Source organism: Symphodus melops, assembly GCF_947650265.1.
Source record: "Symphodus melops genome assembly, chromosome: 6".
Classification (NCBI taxonomy): Eukaryota; Metazoa; Chordata; class Actinopteri; order Labriformes; family Labridae; genus Symphodus; species Symphodus melops.
This window is the reverse complement of record NC_136696.1, coordinates 6504476-6522709: the sequence shown is the minus strand read 5'-3', so window position 1 is coordinate 6522709 and position 18234 is coordinate 6504476. Positions and strand designations below refer to the sequence as shown.

The 18234-nt window shown below is 42.8% G+C and overlaps 1 protein-coding gene across 1 annotated transcript in view; it reads left to right on the top strand.

Annotated features, from left to right (window-relative positions):
- LOC306826097 (basic helix-loop-helix ARNT-like protein 1) overlaps nt 1-18024 on the top strand; it is a 28210-nt gene extending 10186 nt beyond the window's left edge. The window contains exons 3-20 of the mRNA XM_079347205.1: nt 338-401; nt 1330-1477; nt 1785-1805; nt 2015-2047; nt 3500-3529; nt 4185-4342; nt 5110-5189; nt 5441-5533; nt 5918-6035; nt 6654-6803; nt 9196-9442; nt 10460-10566; nt 10684-10834; nt 10927-11006; nt 11107-11215; nt 11482-11575; nt 13106-13199; nt 13394-18024. Coding sequence (XP_079203331.1) covers nt 356-401; nt 1330-1477; nt 1785-1805; nt 2015-2047; nt 3500-3529; nt 4185-4342; nt 5110-5189; nt 5441-5533; nt 5918-6035; nt 6654-6803; nt 9196-9442; nt 10460-10566; nt 10684-10834; nt 10927-11006; nt 11107-11215; nt 11482-11575; nt 13106-13199; nt 13394-13551 — 1917 coding nt within the window. The 5' untranslated portion in view covers nt 338-355 and the 3' untranslated portion in view covers nt 13552-18024. The remainder of the gene's footprint in view (nt 1-337; nt 402-1329; nt 1478-1784; nt 1806-2014; nt 2048-3499; nt 3530-4184; nt 4343-5109; nt 5190-5440; nt 5534-5917; nt 6036-6653; nt 6804-9195; nt 9443-10459; nt 10567-10683; nt 10835-10926; nt 11007-11106; nt 11216-11481; nt 11576-13105; nt 13200-13393) is intronic.
- The last annotated feature ends 210 nt before the right edge of the window (nt 18025-18234 follow it).

Here is an 18234-nt window from a genome sequence, read left to right as displayed (position 1 = left end):
TAGAAAAGAACAATATTATTACACAGGCAGTAACCAAGCTGATAGGGGCTTCCTGTGCGTTCGACCTCCACTTGTGACCCAGATGCTGTCATGTTTGTTATGTGTCAAGACAACTCTCTCTCTCTCTGTGTGTGTGTGTGTGTGTGTGTGTGTGTGTGTGTGTGTGTGTGTGTGTGTGTGTGTGTGTGTGTGTGTGTGTGTGTGTGTGTGTGTGTGTGTGTGTGTGTGTGTGTGTGTGTGTGTGTGTGTGTGTGTGTGTGTGTGTGTGTGTGTGTGTGTGTGTGTGTGTGTGTGTGTGTGTGTCTATCTAACGCCTTGTTTCTGTTTGTGTTCACAGTTGAGGGCTCGAGAGTGGATGGAAGGAGATGATTTTAACACAGAGGCTGTGATGAACATCTGTGGTGAGTGTGACTCTAAACTGGGACTCTCCCTTTACATCATTTACATTATTATATCTTTGCAGCTAAAATGTCTCTTTACAAGTCTGACGCTCATCGAGCTGAGATTTATTCTCTTTTTTTTTTTTTTCTTCTTGACTTTGTCTTTTCTTTTAAAGCTTGTATGTCGCCAAGTTCTGCTGTACAGGAAGCTAATATGACTAATCCTGCACTGAGGGTTTATTTACATATTCATTCAAACAGCCAGAGCAAACAACAATCCCTCTATATATGCCTAATAATGAGGTGATGCAGTGCTGCTGTGCACACAGTGACTGACCTTTCCACCTCATTTGCATAGTAATATTATATATATTTAAATCGGCTGATGGAAACATTCTCTCCTCGGGTTTGTTTTTTGTTTTTTTCATCTGTTCCCACAGCAGCTTGTATTTGGTGTTTGACATGAATTACCTTTTGAGGTTCGATTCCTCCTTCTCGACTATCGCAGGCTCGCTCCCGACTCGAGGCTGCCCGGAACCCATTATTTACACAGATTATTTTGTCGTGGGATCTTAACATGACGCCACCATTTATTTCAAATGTGTCTGATATTTAGTAAAATCTTGACAATTTATGTCATAAAACGTGTCTTGCTGAAGTCGCGCATGACAACAATATAATCACAATATTATTTATGACCTCTAATTCTGTCTGCAAAACGCACGAACCTACAGTCGTCTGTGGCTGAGGAGACGAGGGCTCATGCAAGTCTTGGTTTTATTGTTCAGGTTTCTGTTTACATGTGCAGTTTGAGCTGATGTTCCACCTGGACTTTTATACCAAGTGTTACAGTGTGAGCCAGGCTTAACAATAGTCATTACCGCGCACCTGTTAGTCAGAAAAATCTGTTTGGTGGAGTGATCAAAGGTTTTGGTCTTTGCTCTCTCAGATGACCTGATGGCAGACCAAAGGATGGACATTTCGTCTACTATGACTGACTTCATGTCCCCAGGCTCCACCGACCTCATCTCCAGCTCCATCAGCACGCCTGGCATGGACTACACCCGCAAGAGGAAGGGCAGCACCACCGACTACCAGTAAGTCCCATCAGGCATGCAATAAAAGGGAGGGAAAGATATCATGTCGAGGGAGTAATGAGGAAACCAAGAAAGAGATCGTGATGAAAAAAAAGAAATGACCCGAAGGCAACAGATGGTGTAAAGCAATAAATAGGCTGAACACAGTAGAGCGAATGCATCAGGTGGGCGGGAGTTTTAACTGTCTGCTAAAGTCTCTGCAGAAAGTATGTGCACTATTAAAGTGCAATCAAACTTACTTTTTCAAATCACATTTCTCAACACTGCATCGACTAAATCTGATCCTTTCATTTGTGTTTCTTTCCAGAATCGATGGCTTCTCATTTGAGTAAGTTCAAACATGACTCCATGTAATCGTTTTAGCACAAAGTCCAGATTAGAAACGACAAAGACCTGTGATTGATTGTATGCTCTATTGACTGAAAAGACGAAGCTAAACCCAGTGAACCGATGTGTTTGAAACTCTGCTCCGGTCATGTCCGGTCAGCTTCTCTGAACGTCCAATGAATATGTCTTGTTTTTTTCTTCCTTCCTCAGTGATATGGACCCAGACAAAGACAAGATGGGAAGGTAAGAAGCTGAACTATTCACTTAAAGTTTAACCTGCATAATAACCTGAGACGTGAGGAGGAATGATCAGGCTTTCCAGGGAGTGAAATCACTTTTTATCTGATGATTTTAGCAAGTGGGAGTGAAATCTCTCAACGGTTTTGAGTGAACGACATTGCAGTGTTTAATGGCAACAAATGTGTGTCAGAAGTGAGCACAGACCTCACTGAGGTAACATCATCAATATGTTGACTTATTGATGCTGCGTCAGCGGCTTTCTTTCATCTGATTTCATTCACCGGTGAAACAAAGTGCTGAGTGTTGTTTTCTACATGACTGTACTCTCATACCGACATTGTTTGTCAGGTTGTTTTTCTGAGAAGGGGCTAAATGACATGGTAGAAGTCTGAAGGGCATGTTGTAGGACTGGTTATATGAAAATGTTGGTCGCTGAAGGTTTCAGAAACAGTGCAGTGTAGACCATCAATGCTGTAAGAACCAAAAGACTCATCTGATTCTTCTTCTTTGTTTTGGAATCAGAAATCTTAGAAGTCAATACTTAAAAACCAGGTTGAATAAAGCATTTGTTAAGGTGCACTCACACCTGTCCGTACAGTGTTCTGTAGACCTCCCTTCTTTAATCCCCTGCTGGCCTGCATTGCTCCAGGACTAACCCAGGTCAAAAACACAGAAAATAGGACTGCCTGTTCTGACTTCATGTGCGTTGTCTTCCTCAGATACAGCCGTAACAATCCCTAGATTTCTTGTTCATGGAGCTGGGGATAGAATGTATTTCATCTCCACGTTGTTGTAGCATTGCTTGAACTGTCCCGTGCCGAAGCACACCTCTTCCGTATGTGCCACAGGAAGCGCAGGGCGGAGCGCTCACACTGGTCAAATGAAGCAGATTTTGAGGATCAAACATGCTGAGGCGCAGTACGGACTGTCTCGCGTGAGCACGCCCGTAACATCAGGATATTTTTAAGGGTTTATTACAAACGTGTCTAACCTTTTTGAAATAGGCGTTCTTAAAGGGCATTTCAATTCCAGAATGTGTTGTTTAAAAAAACAACCTCTTTAGTCTGTGTCAAGTGGAAGTTTTATCTGGGTGTAGTTTAGTGGGTGGGGTGGAAATCCCTCTCTTTGTTCGACTGTCATGTAACCTGGTGCTTGAGGAAAGAATGCAAAGAGGTTTTGTTGAATCTAAGTCATATTTGTATTGCAGCAAGCAGTCATCAGGTTGTACAGTCAAATCTAACCTCATTATTAGCCTTGTTGCATAAGCGTTGGTGTTGTTAAAAGCAGCAAATGAGGTTGGTTACAGAAGCATCGAGGTTAGCTGTGGCCTCATTCCCTCCAGGCCTTTTTCCTTCCTCTTCTCTATATCCTCCCTGTCCCAAATGTTTCAACTTTCGACACAGACATTTGGACGTTAGTTTCCCCTCTTTAATTGTTCTTTGTTTGTCTTTGCAGTGACCACCAGGGCAGGATTAAGAATGCCAGGTATAAAAACGTCTTTCCACTCCCTCTCCGTCTCCTTCCCCATACCTCCTAATCTCTCTGACATGATTTAAATGTCACTCCGTCTGATTCAGGACAGAGGGAGCTTTGTATACGTTGATAACAAGAAACTTTATCCACTCAAGTGTGTAGATCACAGCATTATGTGGACCTTAGGGAGTGTAAAAGCATACCGAACCGCTAATGACAAGCTCCTTCTCTCCACTGAGGAAAGAAGTCTCCCCTCAGTAGCAGCGAGTGAAGGCAGAGCCGAAGCTGTTTGGATAGATACTCTGAAGTCTTTTCCCAGTCCTGAAGGATAGACTCAACACTTAACATGGCGTTTCACCCATCAACTTCAGAGAGCCGTTTTCTTAGCACGATGCTAGCAGTTCTAAACGATGTTAGATAAGCCTGAGGTGATTATCCAGAGTGCAAGAATTCAGCCTGTTAAAGGATAACTTGTCCCTTCTTGAATTACCTTCAGTTTTAGGATACAGGTTTTTTTTTTTTTTTAACATAGTTTTCAACCAAAACGTTTATTTTTTTTTGCATGTATTTTTTCCTCTGGAATAATACCAGCAGCACAATGGAAAATGAGGGGAATCATCAGTGTTCGCTGGCCGTCTGTTAATGCCTGCTGCTTGTTGCTCTGCAGGGAGGCTCACAGCCAAATCGAGAAACGTCGCAGGGACAAGATGAACAGCTTCATCGACGAGCTGGCCTCACTGGTGCCCACCTGTAACGCCATGTCCCGCAAGCTCGACAAGCTGACGGTCCTGCGCATGGCTGTCCAGCACATGAAGACACTCAGAGGTTTGTCTTTTTATTTTGAATCCGTACTTTCTATACGGAGACTCTCTCTCTCTCTTTCTCGCTCTCTCTCTCTTTCTCGCTCTCTCTCTCTTTCTCGCTCTCTCTTGCTCTCTCTCTCTCTGTCTCTCTTTCGCTCTCTCTCTCTCTCTCTCTCTCTCTCTCTCTCTCTCTCTCTCTCTCTCTCTCTCTCTCTCTCTCTCTCTCTCTCTCTCCTCTCTCTCTCTCTCTCTCTCTCTCTCTCTCTCTCTCTCTCTCTCTCTCTCTCTCTCTCTCTCTCTCTCCTCTCTCTCCCCCCTCCCTCCCCTTTGTGAATTGAAAAATCTGACCTGAGACATTTCCCTTTAGAAATAATGAGGATGAATGCATATTGATAACTAATAAATCTTAATTGAAGCTTCACACACCATTCAATGAGGCAGAGAGAGAGAGAGAGGCAGACGGCTTAAGACTGTAAACAATATCCTCAGGACAAAGTGACCAGTTGTGGTGATTCCTCATTTCTTTTGGAGCGAAGAAAGTGAAGCTGTAAACTTCTCTGCTTCTCTCTCGTGTTTTATTGAAGGATAACATTCAGGCAGCTGACAAACACATTATTATTGATGGATTGAGTAATAGTGCAAATAGAATTAAAAATGGATGAGTGCAGGCTTGTCAAGAGGAAATGTGTTCCATGAGTGAAAGTTTGCTTCTTCAGCAGTGTTAACTTCATGTCCAGGTGATGTATGCTGAGGTCCAGGTGTGAGTAGTGTGTTTACTGTTGTTTGTAGGTGCAGCCAATCCCTACACAGAGGCCAACTACAAGCCTTCCTTCCTCTCAGATGATGAACTGAAGCACTTGATACTACGGGTGAGTGCAGTGCTAATGGCTAGTGTCACTTAGCAGACCGGAGATTAGCTTACAATGTACCTCTAACACTGTTCATTTTCTTAACAGTCAGCACCCAAGTCACCTCTACTTCTTATTATACACAATATAACCAAGCTATCTACCACAGAGCAACATGACACCATTATTCTAATACTGAAACTTTTCTTTTATTTCCTTGATGACAAGTGTCCCTTATTTATTGCTGTGCTTTTGTGTATTCGACACTGCAGGCTGCTGATGGTTTCCTGTTTGTGGTCGGCTGTGACCGTGGAAAGATCCTCTTTGTGTCTGAGTCTGTGTACAAGATTCTCAATTACAGCCAGGTATGCTAACGTGGTGTTGTTAACCGCCCTGTACTCTAAAGGCCAGTGCTGATATGAAATAAGTTTTTAGTTAAAGCTACTCAGCTTTCCCTGAACAGTAAACCCTTTCTAGGTGAATCATCATGACAGTCATTAAGTTGATGCAGGAGCACAGAGTTTCCATTATAAAAAGTAACTGTTCAACAAGTATCACCATTAAGACGCATTACAACTTTCTAGTGCACGCTGGAGATTCTGTTTGTCAGCAGTTTCAGCTAAAGCACTTTCTATTAGTTTCCAGATGCTGAGTAATGAGTGTAGCATTTATCGCAGCACCGACATCAGAGAAGGAAAATGTCAGCTGATTTTATTTAGTGATTTATTCCCTCTCTTCTTCGTCCCCAGAATGACCTGATAGGTCAGAGCCTGTTCGACTACCTTCACCCCAAGGACATAGCCAAGGTCAAGGAGCAACTGTCCTCTTCCGACACAGCGCCACGAGAGAGGCTCATCGACGCTAAAAGTAGGAAAATACTAACCTGCCATGTCTAAGCCACGATTTGTGTTGTGTTGTGTTTCATTGGATGAAACTATAGCCACCAACCGTCTGAAGGCCACCTTCTTACATTAGTCAAAATGTTAACAGCTAATTTCATCACCTGGGTTTAACCATTGACCATCTATGATTTGAGCTTTTTTCCTGCAGTTATATATCCCTGTTTGGTTCCTGGGACACTGATGGCAGTCTTTAGGTTCAAAACATTCTGAATCATTGAGCTAAAGACTCAGAAAGAGCAGCACGATGCATTAATCCTCTTCAGATATATGGCGTTAATTTTCTTTTATATGCTGAAAGTGATTTACATCTTGTTTTAAGAGAGGGCGACTAGAAAGATATGTCAAGGAATTACCTCTAAATAACTCCACAGAGGACCAAAGAGTGAACACAGCTTCATACATGGAAGCAGTGACAAACAAAACAGAAGACTGGAAATAGAGGCCTCTCAAAACAACTAAAAACAACTTAGTGTTGAACTGAAGTTTTCACATTTACAGATGATATTGGACACAAATGTTGTTTGATTGCATCTGAACAATCTGTACCTTTTGCTTGAGCTGTTTGTTGTTTGTGTGTTTGCAGCTGGTCTTCCAGTAAAGACAGATATCACACCGGGTCCTTCCAGACTCTGTTCTGGAGCAAGGCGGTCATTTTTCTGCAGGATGAAGTGTAACAGGCCTTCTGTCAAAGTAGAGGACAAAGACTTTCCATCCACTTGCTCGAAGAAAAAAGGTACAGCACCCGCTCACCTGACACAAGACTATCAGCTAAGAATAAGCCCTTCTAAAAGCAGCTTTGTGCTCTTTAAAGCATCTCAGTTTTCCTCCTTCAGTACCACTCTTGGGCTCTTCTTCAGCCTAAACCTGTATCCTCGTACTGAAAACACTTAGTTACCGTCTTATGAGAGTTAAAGCCTTAATTTCCTGGTGTTCATCTGTTTCTATTTTTAGAGGCACATCCTTATTAGAAGCAGGAATCACACCCCAGTTGACAGGACAGGCCTCTGTTATACCAGCCAGGAAGTTGGCCTCTTCGAGTGCATGCATTACATTATTTACCTTCTCCTTATTCAATCAAATCAGACTGTCAAAAGAACACTATTAAAGACAGAAGCTGCAGTAACTCAAACCACAGCAACGCCTTCAGTGCCTGTAAAGTCATTGTCGCTGTTGGCATGGCGATAGTTGATAGATGTGTGGTCATTAGCTTCAGTCACTTTAAGGAAAAAGGAGCTGCTGAGCCGGATGCAGCTACGACGTACCTTCACTTGAGCCTCACTTTCAGATTGATCCTGACTCACTTATCGTTACCATGCCAACAAACTAATCCTGTGAAAGTATTTCAGATGAATACATACAGATTACAGAGAAGGTCCTGTTCACAAACGACATCAGCGCACGACAGCTCAAGAGAGAGAAAGCATGTGAGTGTGCAGCTCAGCATGGAGGGCGGCTGTAAACGGGCGAGCAGGGTTCACTACTCCGTGTCGCACACAACACAGATCAGATGTTACAGCTCGAGCAGTGTGCTACTTCCAAATGATTGAATGAATAAAAGGGGTTGGCCATGACACCTGTAAATCATTGGGTTAACTGGGCCACTGACCTTTTATTATTATTATTTTTTTGATTATCATCCTGCTCTGGTTTTAATGTCACAAAGTTATTGGAACACAGGACTGTTGTTGATCCGCCTCGCTCTCCGACGAGACATACTGTAGACTACTTTTCCTCTTCTTGCACTTGAGCTTTTATCTGTTTTTTTTGGATTCAAATAACATCCTGCGTTGTTCAAATAACACAAGGTCAGCGCCCACTTTGCGCATGCTAAATATTTTTCAAGCTTTAAGAATTCCTTCTCTGGAGTACATCTCTTTTTCAGCCCTCTGTGTTCCTGAGTGCAGATGAAACATACTGCTGGCTGCTTGTGCTCTGTTAGCCGCTCATGGAGAGGAACTGGAGTGTGAACTAAGCGTCTTTGTAGTCAGGAGAACATTTACAGGCCATTCGAAAAGAGCCATGCAACCCAGATTGCCTGCATCGCCATTCACAATGAATGTTTTAGTGCTTTTAGCTTAATATTTCATACAGACAAACTTTATTCTCCCTCTGATGTCGTTTCTCTGACTTCCACAGTGGGGACAACAAAAAAAAGTAAAAGTTACAATTTAGAGCTCCTCAGGGGACCAGTGGTGATATCTTTTCATGTCAGTGCACAGTCCAAATCAAAAAATGTTTTTCAGGGTTACAAAAATAGATTTGTGAAAAGGGAAACTTTTGATTTGATTAACGAGGGAGTTCTCCTGTCCAAAGATTCAAGCTCAGTAAGTGTGACACAAACGGTTCTTATGGAGGCTAAAACTCCGGCCAGCATCTCGGCAAACAAAAAGAGCCACGTTTGTCATGAAGGTAGTGCATCTATAAAGTCCCTGAGTATCTAAACTGTAGCCTAATGCAGAGAGGTCACATAGAGTGAGGCTCATTTTTTTCGTCATCTAAAAAAGGTCTCGCTACGGATCAATGCTGATGAAATGTTAGAACGTTTAAAAAGGACTCATGGAATTAAAATGCTTTTTAAAGATGTTAAAACTTGGAGCTTCAGGCTCGCAACCTTTTAACACGAGGACAACGGAGAGCAGCAGTATGTCCTCATCGGATGAGTTCAAGCACTCGTACTTCCTGTAGGACTTGAGCCCTCAGTCACCGTCTTTACAGGCAGAAGACCCCTGAGAACTGTGTCTCTATTTAAAGGTTCCTTTTAAGCGCATGTGTGAACCTGAAGCATCTTGAGTGCTAATCTTAAACCTCAGCCAGTAAACAGAGAGATGTAATGATATGTTGTATAAATGAATGAACTGTTCTCAGTTTCCCTTTTTATGTATTAAAAAGTTGAAAACAAACACAGGATGTAAGCCGTTTCAAATCTTCAATGACACCAGATTGAAAAGTGATCAGCCCGTTACAGTCGTTTTATATCAATGAGGATTTTTGTTAACTGAACTGTGAGAATCTCCCAATGTGAGGGTGGCATCCTGCTGAGCTGCTTCCTGTCCACTCCTGATATAAGCTCTAACAGAGTCTCGTCTCCCCCCCACACACACACACACACTCCCTTGTCTCTACAGCAGACCGTAAGAGCTTCTGCACCATCCACAGCACAGGCTACCTGAAGAGCTGGCCGCCCACCAAGATGGGTCTGGACGAGGACAACGAACCGGACAACGAGGGCTGCAACCTCAGCTGCCTGGTGGCCATCGGCCGCCTGCATCCACACATAGTTCCCCAACCCAGTCTGGCAGACATCAGGGTGAAGCCCACTGAGTACGTCTCCCGGCACGCCATCGATGGCAAATTTGTCTTCGTGGACCAGAGGTGAGACTCCACAGAGGCGTGTAGAGAATTCAACCGTGTATGCGTTCACGTAAAGGAACCCACTGTGAATTAGTCACCTTTAAAATGATACTTTTTTAAAAAACAATATGAAGCCCTATATGTACATCATCTGACCTTTGTTTATCTGTGGTCTGTGTTTGTGTTCTAAACATGTTTGCAGTGGGTCATATTAGAAAGCAGTAAAGAGGAAAGTCAATAAGGACGTCTTGAAGATTGTCCATTAGTGTATCAGGCTTACTACACTGTATACAGTATAAACACTTGAATACACAGATTAAGAAGCTCTGTGGTGGTTAACTGGCTTTTTTAGTTGCAGCTTTAATAGGCCTGACAGATGTAACTAAATGTTGTTAAATAAGTTTTAGTTTTGCCATTTTGTGGTCGCTCTGAATCTCCCTGAACGAATAAGACGTCGACTGAAAGCCCCCTGAACCTCGACTAGAGTCTGATGTGATCATCTCACATACATACATCACATCTTGTTGCTTCCATAACAAGAAGGGATCACCTCACAATAGGCTGTTGACCTGCTTGTCTGTGTGGTTTGACCTTTAAGGCTGATAGGAGCTTCTCCTTAAATGCTGTCATGTTGGTTGTATTTGCACACAGTTTTTGGCATCTCTTTCATTTTCTGTCTCATGGAAGTCGAACTGCTTCCACACCTTCGATTTAAAAGTCGGGGTGCGTCCTCAATTTCAAAATCTCGCCCTCCAACTGCTGACGATATGACTGCGATTCATTTGTCAGCGTACCAACGTCAACCTTGACACCTTTGAATCGGTTTATTAGGATTTTACGATTCCTCTTTACATCCCTAGTAATGACTTATTGTACTGGTTAGTTAGGAGTTTACGTTTGGCCTTGATAAAGAGCTAAACACAGGTTGTTTTTCTTGCTGCAGATCAACATGTCTGGAGCTTCAGTTGTCTTTCTTATTTTTAAAGAGCCGCTTTAAGTCAGTAATATCTTTCCGTGTCTCTCTGTGTGTCCATGCAGAGCGACAGCCATCCTCGCCTACCTGCCCCAGGAGCTGCTGGGAACCTCCTTCTACGAGTATTTCCACCAGGATGACATCGGCCACCTGGCAGAGTGCCACAGACAAGGTACATGTGACGGATGGACAGGACAAGAAACACTCCAATGATAGTAATAATAACAACGCTGCGTGAATAAAAAAAAAATTTAGTTTTCTCTAACACTGTCGATGGATCTGTGTGCAGTGCTTCAGATGAGAGAGAAGATCAACACCAACTGTTACAAATTCAAAATAAAAGATGGCTCCTTCATCACGCTGAGGAGCCGCTGGTTCAGCTTTATGAACCCCTGGACCAAGGAGGTGGAGTACATCGTCTCCACCAACACAGTCGTGTCGTAAGTATCTGAAGACCATCACACTTGTAACACTGATCACACACAGATCTGAAATATCAAGAATAATTCCACAAATGCCTTTTCCTGTCCAGGTGTCCCATGATGGAAGTGTCAGAATACCCTCAGTCCGCTGCCTCACCACAGAGCATGGACAGTGTTCTCACCTCAGAGGGTAAATACACGCACTGCTGTGTGTGTGGCTAATTGATCTGATTACAACAAATCCTTACACTGTGTGAAACCTCCTGATCCTGATTGTTATTGATTGGCAGGCGGAGGAAGGCGGGCGCTCCAGACGGTGCCTGGCATCCCTGGTGGCACAAGAGCAGGAGCAGGCAAGATTGGACGAATGATTGCAGAGGAAGTGATGGAGATCCAAAGGTGAGAAGATTTAAAACCCTAATGACAAGGTGTCTCTGGAGATAGGGAGAGAGAGAGAGAGAGAGAGAGAGAGAGAGAGAGAGAAAGGAAAAAAACAAACTGTGACCTAGTTAAAAATCAGGTGATTGTGGTTTAGATGACACAGATGTTTTATCATACATCTTTAAGTTTCCGTGTTGTGTAACTATGTGTTCAGTCGTGATCTTGGGAAATGGAACGATTTGAGAAAAAGTCGATTTGAGAATCTAACGGTGTGTGTCTGTCAGGATTCGAGGCTCCTCTCCATCCAGCTGTGGCTCCAGCCCTCTGAACATCACCAGCACCCCTCCACCCGACACCTGCTCCCCAGGGGGCAAGAAGGTAACACATGCTCTCACACACAAGCAAATTCTGTCGATAGCATTTTATGTCATGTGACTGCACTATGAAATCTACCTATTCATTGAGTTGAGATAGATCAGATATCTTTCTTTGGGTTCTGACATTTAGTCCAATTTTTGAATCATCTGATTTATTTGCGATACCATGAAACAAAACAAAATGCATAAAATTCAAATCCCGTTTAAATATCTTTATTTTGTGGTCGTTATATTTCAGTATTTCCCACAATCTTCACTGTTTGCTTCACACACAACTTTGTTTTGTGAACCATGTTTCCGTTCACTTCTCATGACCTCACACTTGTACGCCTGTCCTCTCTTCAGCGCTCACAGCGCCGTGTCCCACCACGCTCTCCTTCCTGTATTTGTCAGCTCTCAGCAGCGGCGACATTTCATCGACAAAAAAAAAACAAAACAACACAAAAGTTGCACTCACAAGTGTGTCCACATGATCTGTCTCTCCAATCTCTCTGCTGACCTCCTCCTGCAGAGCATGTGACTGCAGCGTAGAGAGCAGATCAATCTTAGATGGAGATCTCACACAGACAAAAATGTGTCATTGTTAACCATTATCTTTATGATAGGACAGTTTTACATTTATGACCACATACACAAATACACACAGAACAATGTGGAGTGAATTGTTTTCGGCACCAGCCAAGCATTCATGTACATGAAAGAATAAAACAGAGAAATATCTCTCAAGAGTAAATGTTGAGTTTAAAATGAAAATATGTTTTTGTGTAAAAGAGTAATGCATGCATGCAACCTTTTTCACCCAAGATGTAGAAATTGTATTGTGTGAAAAACTGTCATGTTTCTCCCCTAGAAATAGAAAGTTTTGATGCAGCGTGTTGTTTAAAGGATCCCATGTCCATTGTGCTAATACTCCATAGTGATCTAAAACAGTAAACACTGATGCTTCAACAAAAAGAACAGATATTTTCATTAAAAAGCTGCTGCACATTGTCTAGATCTTTTTTTTATAATTGAGGCAGTGTGAACGAGTTTGCTTCAGTTTGATTTTATGAGTACTTTAGTCGACACATAAATTAAGTTATATGAACCCCAAAAAGGGCAAAATGTGGGACCTTTAAAGCTGTAATGATAAAGCAAGTCTGTATCATCACTGTGAGGTTTCCAGGCAACACACATAATGTCAGGAGGTCACAATGAAAGTGACGAAGTAAACCTTCACCCCACCCCCAAAAGAAAACAAAAACATTTTAAAGATCTTTTTCTTTTTCCTAGAAGAGCTGTTGTCTGCTTTCTGTATTTCTGACCTGTTCCCTCTGCTCTATTTGTTACCTGATAGTAATCTGAAACAAAGACATGAGTCCAACTGTCTTAAGCTGAAGTTTGCTTACTTTCCTCTGATTTGTTCCTCCAATGAGCCTCGAGTCGGTGTTCTGTGAACAAACACAAAGATGTCCGAGGACTGAAGGGAGGTTGGAACTGATCTGTGTTCACTGTAAACAGAGATGTGTGTGTATGTGTGTCACCTCTATAGATTCAGAATGGAGGCACACCTGAGCTGCCCAGCACAGGGATCATTCCTGGACCTGATTCTGTAGGCTACCCATACTCCAACCAGTCCATTATGAGTGAGTCACACACGGTCATGAACATACACACGGTCATGAACACACACACACACACACACACACACACACACACACACACACACACACACACACACACACACACACACACACACACACACACACACACACACACACACTGAACTCTCTTTTCACTTTGTTTTGCCCTCACAAACATTGCTGTTTTTTTTGTCCAGGTGACAACTCCCACCTGAGTATAGACATCATGGACGAGCCCGGTTCGAGCAGCCCGAGTAACGATGAAGCGGCCATGGCGGTCATCATGTCCCTGCTGGAGGCGGACGCCGGCCTGGGCGGCCCCGTCGACTTCAGCGACTTACCTTGGCCTTTGTGAGGAAGCTGTAGGGGAAGAAGCAGAGAGACTCTGAGCACCAGAGCCACTGATGGACAGATTCCAGTCAGGTTAAATCCTGGCTGCCATTTTTCTTGCTTTTTGCACACGACTACACTGCAAAAAATGTCTGTTTTCAACAAATAATCTTTTGGAATGAAAAAGTCTGTTGATTACGCAGATTTTTCCTAAAAGAGTAACACACAAATGGAGATGATTTCAGCCTGAGTGGCTCCTACTGAAGATAGGAATCCACTCACACTTTTTGATTCATCATTCCCTGTGAGTGGACGAGTGTGATATTTTTTGCAGTGAAAGTTGCATGCAGACGAGATGTTCCCTTACATTGCCACCGTGACTGACCATTACACCTAACAATAGTCCGGGCAGACGACAGGACTGCGCTGCTAACGTGCCTGCTGATGGATTGAGCCGTGTCGAACGGTGGCTCGGGGGGCCGTTCGTTGCCGCGTCAGCAGCCGTCCCACTTCACCAACGCAGGACTCCCGAGACATTCACAGACAGTGATTCAGGGAGCAGTGTTTGGTGGGGGAGCAGTTGATTTCTGCCTCATGCTGCAAGCAACCCAACATCTCGATAATGTTCAAGTCTCGTCGTGAGATGTCAGTGCCGTACAAACATGGTCGTGGTGCACACCCCCTACCCAGCTGATATTCAACCTGGGAAAACCAACACACAGAATTATTATTATTTTTTTTTTTTTAGTAAGATTCTAAAAGGTTTCTAATATTCCAGCTACAAATATCCACTAACATGTATTTCAGTTTATTTAAATATTGACAGAATATTATGCGTTAAAGCCACGTTGCTGCTGTTTTTTGTCCCTCAAGTTACAAAACACACTTTTGTCCAACTTCTTCTAAAACTCATCCTCAGAAAACCTCTTCCCCGAAGGATCGAGGATTCTGTACTTCAACTGATTTTAATACAGTTTTATACTTCTTTTTTTTTTGCCTAAAATCACCTGAGGTACATTCTGTAAGTTATGATGCCTGCTTTCAAAAAAATGATACCCATAATTATCTCAGTGTTGCAGCCAGTGACTCAGAACAACTGTTGAGTAGAGGTCTTCACAAGTCCAAAGTTCTGCTCCGCTTTAAGAGTTCGGATTGGTGTTGCAGTCCTGCTGAGAACACGGACTCTACAGGAAATGATCACTCGCTTGTTCAATCAATCAATCTTTATTTGTATAGCGTCAATTCATAACAGGCGTTATCTCAAGACACTTTACAAAAAGCAGGTAAAGGACCTTACTTATGGCTATATTACAAGAGCCCAGCTTAATCCATCAAAGCGTGGCAAGAAAAAACTTCCTTTTAACAGGCAGAAATGTTCAGCAGACCCGGGCTCATGACGGAACAGCCATCTGCTAAACTGTGCTGGGCTTGAAAATGGGATGGTGGATTGTTGTTGTTGTTAGTGCAATCCGTTCCATGCCGTGCTTTAGCACAATTGGCCCCTCCCCCTTTCTCCATTTCCCACCCCAGCTGGTTGGCTCAGCCTGCACTCACTGCTCCAGGACAAACTGGGCCTGAGCACGCTTACCTCCAGGACGTGTCAAAGCACAGCTCTCCGAAGCGCACCAAGGAAGTGTGCTTGAGCGCTCTGGTCAAACAAACTGGACTTTAGGCATTTGGTGCCGAAGCACACTTCACCCCTAACGTGGTCACGCCCTTAGATGGTTAGTGTGTACGGTTTATAACAAATATAAATAAAACTGGGCAGTCCTCCCAGGTAGAGTGAATGTGTGAGATTCACCTTGATCTTAGAACAGTGTGATTACTTAAAGAGGACATTCATATGGATCCACCCCTGGTGCATGCTGGGATAGGCTGCTGCCCCTCGAGGGATAGGTGGGAAAGGATAATAGATGATCCTCGGTCCACATTGTCATTGCCTCAACAACAAAAGCACGATTTTAACCATCATGACATCCAACGCCTTGCATTTTCATCTCAGTTCAGGGATAGAAACTGAACTTTGAAGACCTCTACTTCGTTGCTCTTGAGTCGCCATCGACAACGTTTTTGCTGCAACACCTGTGCAAGTCCTCAAAGTAAAGTTACAGAGGCCTCAGCAGAGGTAAAATAAAGAGTAAAGCTCTAAGGGCTTTAACTACTGAGAATCCGAGCTGAGTAGAGAGCACCCGCTCAGCGTGCAGGTGTGCGTGTGTGTTTCAGTCTCTACAGAGCTAATCTACTGCAAACAAAGACAAATCAAGTTCCTCACTGCCAATAAATAGAGATGTGCTCTTCTACAGGTTAACACAGCGGGCATCAGCCTGCTCAAACATAGACCTGATGGTCTTGGTCACAGGGTCTCCACCTACTCATCTTCTCTAGATGGCAAACCCCATAAAAGCGCTTAGACATGTAATCTAAAGGAGGGCTGACTCTGGATCAGTCCAGGCTCTTTGAAACAATTGAAATGGTTTTAGTTTGCCTTTTGTGCTATATATTTAAAACTGGACCTAACATTTGAGAACCTGGGCTTGGAAACAGTCCAAACATTTTCTGAGTTGTTGTCTGAGTTTGTGAGAAGCTAAAGAGAAGAAAATGCCTGTGATGTAAATTCTATTACAAGATTTACTGTAGCGGTACTTTTTAAAAACCCATCTCCTCGACTTTCAAACGCAACATTAGCGCTTGTTAAAACTGACGTACCATGGCTACACGTAACGGTCAAAGAAAACTACCTATTTACCAGGGAGCGCTGGAGTGTAGGGGGCGAGTCTAGAAAAGCAGACTAGGCTTTTGTAACACAGATAGAGCCGGCTGACATTCTCTTCATCGTGTACTGTGACAGTGAACAGGATCAGGAGGCACGGCCACAAGGATCTTCATCTCCGTGTCCCTTTCTGCCTCCATGAAGAACCTCTTCACCTCGCCAGCTCTGTGCAGTCTCACAGACCTTTTAGTTGTCAGGAAGTGATCCTCGTTTTTGGAAGTTGTGCTGCCTGCCTTTGTGGAAGGAAAATTCATAGACCGCCGATATCAATCAGAGAAGCATCTCTGGAATTCATTTGTTTGGGGAAAAAAATTTCACTTGAAGCAAAAAAAAAAATCTCACTAAAAAACCCAACATATCCTACATGAATGAAATGGTTTTATCCGATCCTAATCTAGAAAAAAGTGAACAGAGCTTTTCATGCAATACTGAAGTTCTTTAAAGAGAAATAAGAATTGCACGTGGCCTCCCTGAAAAGATTTCCTGTGGTGTGCGTGTTCATTCAACGTGACATGAAAGTGGTTTAACCTTTTGTCCTCTTCTGAAAGCCAAATATAATAGTTCTTTTTAAATATACACAAAGATGTTGAACATTGCTCGTGGATGTTCTGAATGTTTTCCCCGCCGTCTTTGAAGACTGGTTGAGTCGTCCTAAATTAAAAAATGAAGAAAAACATAAATGAAAGCCTGTTTTAAATGAAAGCCTGTTTGGACAGAGAGACTCGTGAAATAGAAATAACGTTCTTGTTCTTTTATAGATTCTCTCCAACATTTGGGATTTGAGATGGTATCTGTTTTTGGGTTTTTTTTTTCTTTGCCCTTCTCATGTATTTGAGGTTGATTCTTGATTCTTTAAGGACATGTCATGACAGATCAGTCGTGACCTTGTCGACTCGGTCAGCGTCTGTCTGATTTTAAACTGTTTGTGATGTAGAGTTGTCTTATTAACCCATGAAATCCCAATTCTCTTCAACTTGGTCAAATTAATGTAAACACTGGACCTGCTTAGTTTACAAGAAATCAGGAATACGTGTGCAGAACCTCGAATTGAATGTGAAGTGTTTTTAAAAATGGACAAATAGTAATAACACGTTACGAGAATTAAACGTATCCTTTTGGGTCAGGTTCGAATTGAGCAAAAACATGCCACGTTATGCTAACATGCTAACATGTTTGTTTGACTAGAGAGCCTGGGAAAAGTGATTCCTTGTGCTTTTTATTTAGTTTAACACAATCAGAGCATTGCGGAGGGTTTTTTTTCAGTGTCTTTCTGAGTCATGCTTTTCTGTTCCGTCTGTGATACAATAACTTGGCGCACTTTTTCTTTCTACATGGGCAGGTCATGAGAAATGAAAGATTGAACGCATCACTCTATCAGAGTTGAAAGCTTCTGTGTTGCCCATCTGAGTATACAGCTCTGTTAGTGTACACAGTACCTGGCATATAAATCCCCCCCCCCCTTTCTGTCCTCCAACAGGCAGCAGCTGGCGAGGTCTTCTCTGTATCTGTTCTAGTGGTTTTCTCTCTCAATGTTTTTACGCTACACACTACAATAAAGTGTCCCCCCCCTGTTGATATACCCCTCCCCACCTGACAATAATGTATCAAATCTTTAAATATTATCATGTTAAGAGTATACTTTATGCAAATATATATGAGTATGATGAGTGTATTGTATGTATCAGCAGTGAAATATTTTTAAAATAAAATTATTGGTTTCTGTCAAGACATCGTGCTCCTACATTGTGTTCTGTTTTTTTGAGCATAACAAGAATCTGCTTCATGAAATCATTCGTTTCCTCTGTGGTTTCATTCATGACTCTGGTTTATACCTGATCCGTCCTCTCGGCCAATCGGAGCAGCCCAATGGTATTTTTAAACGATGTTGCCATCCAGCTGCTAGAAGTGTCTGCACGCTGAGAAAGGCCGTGTGAAACG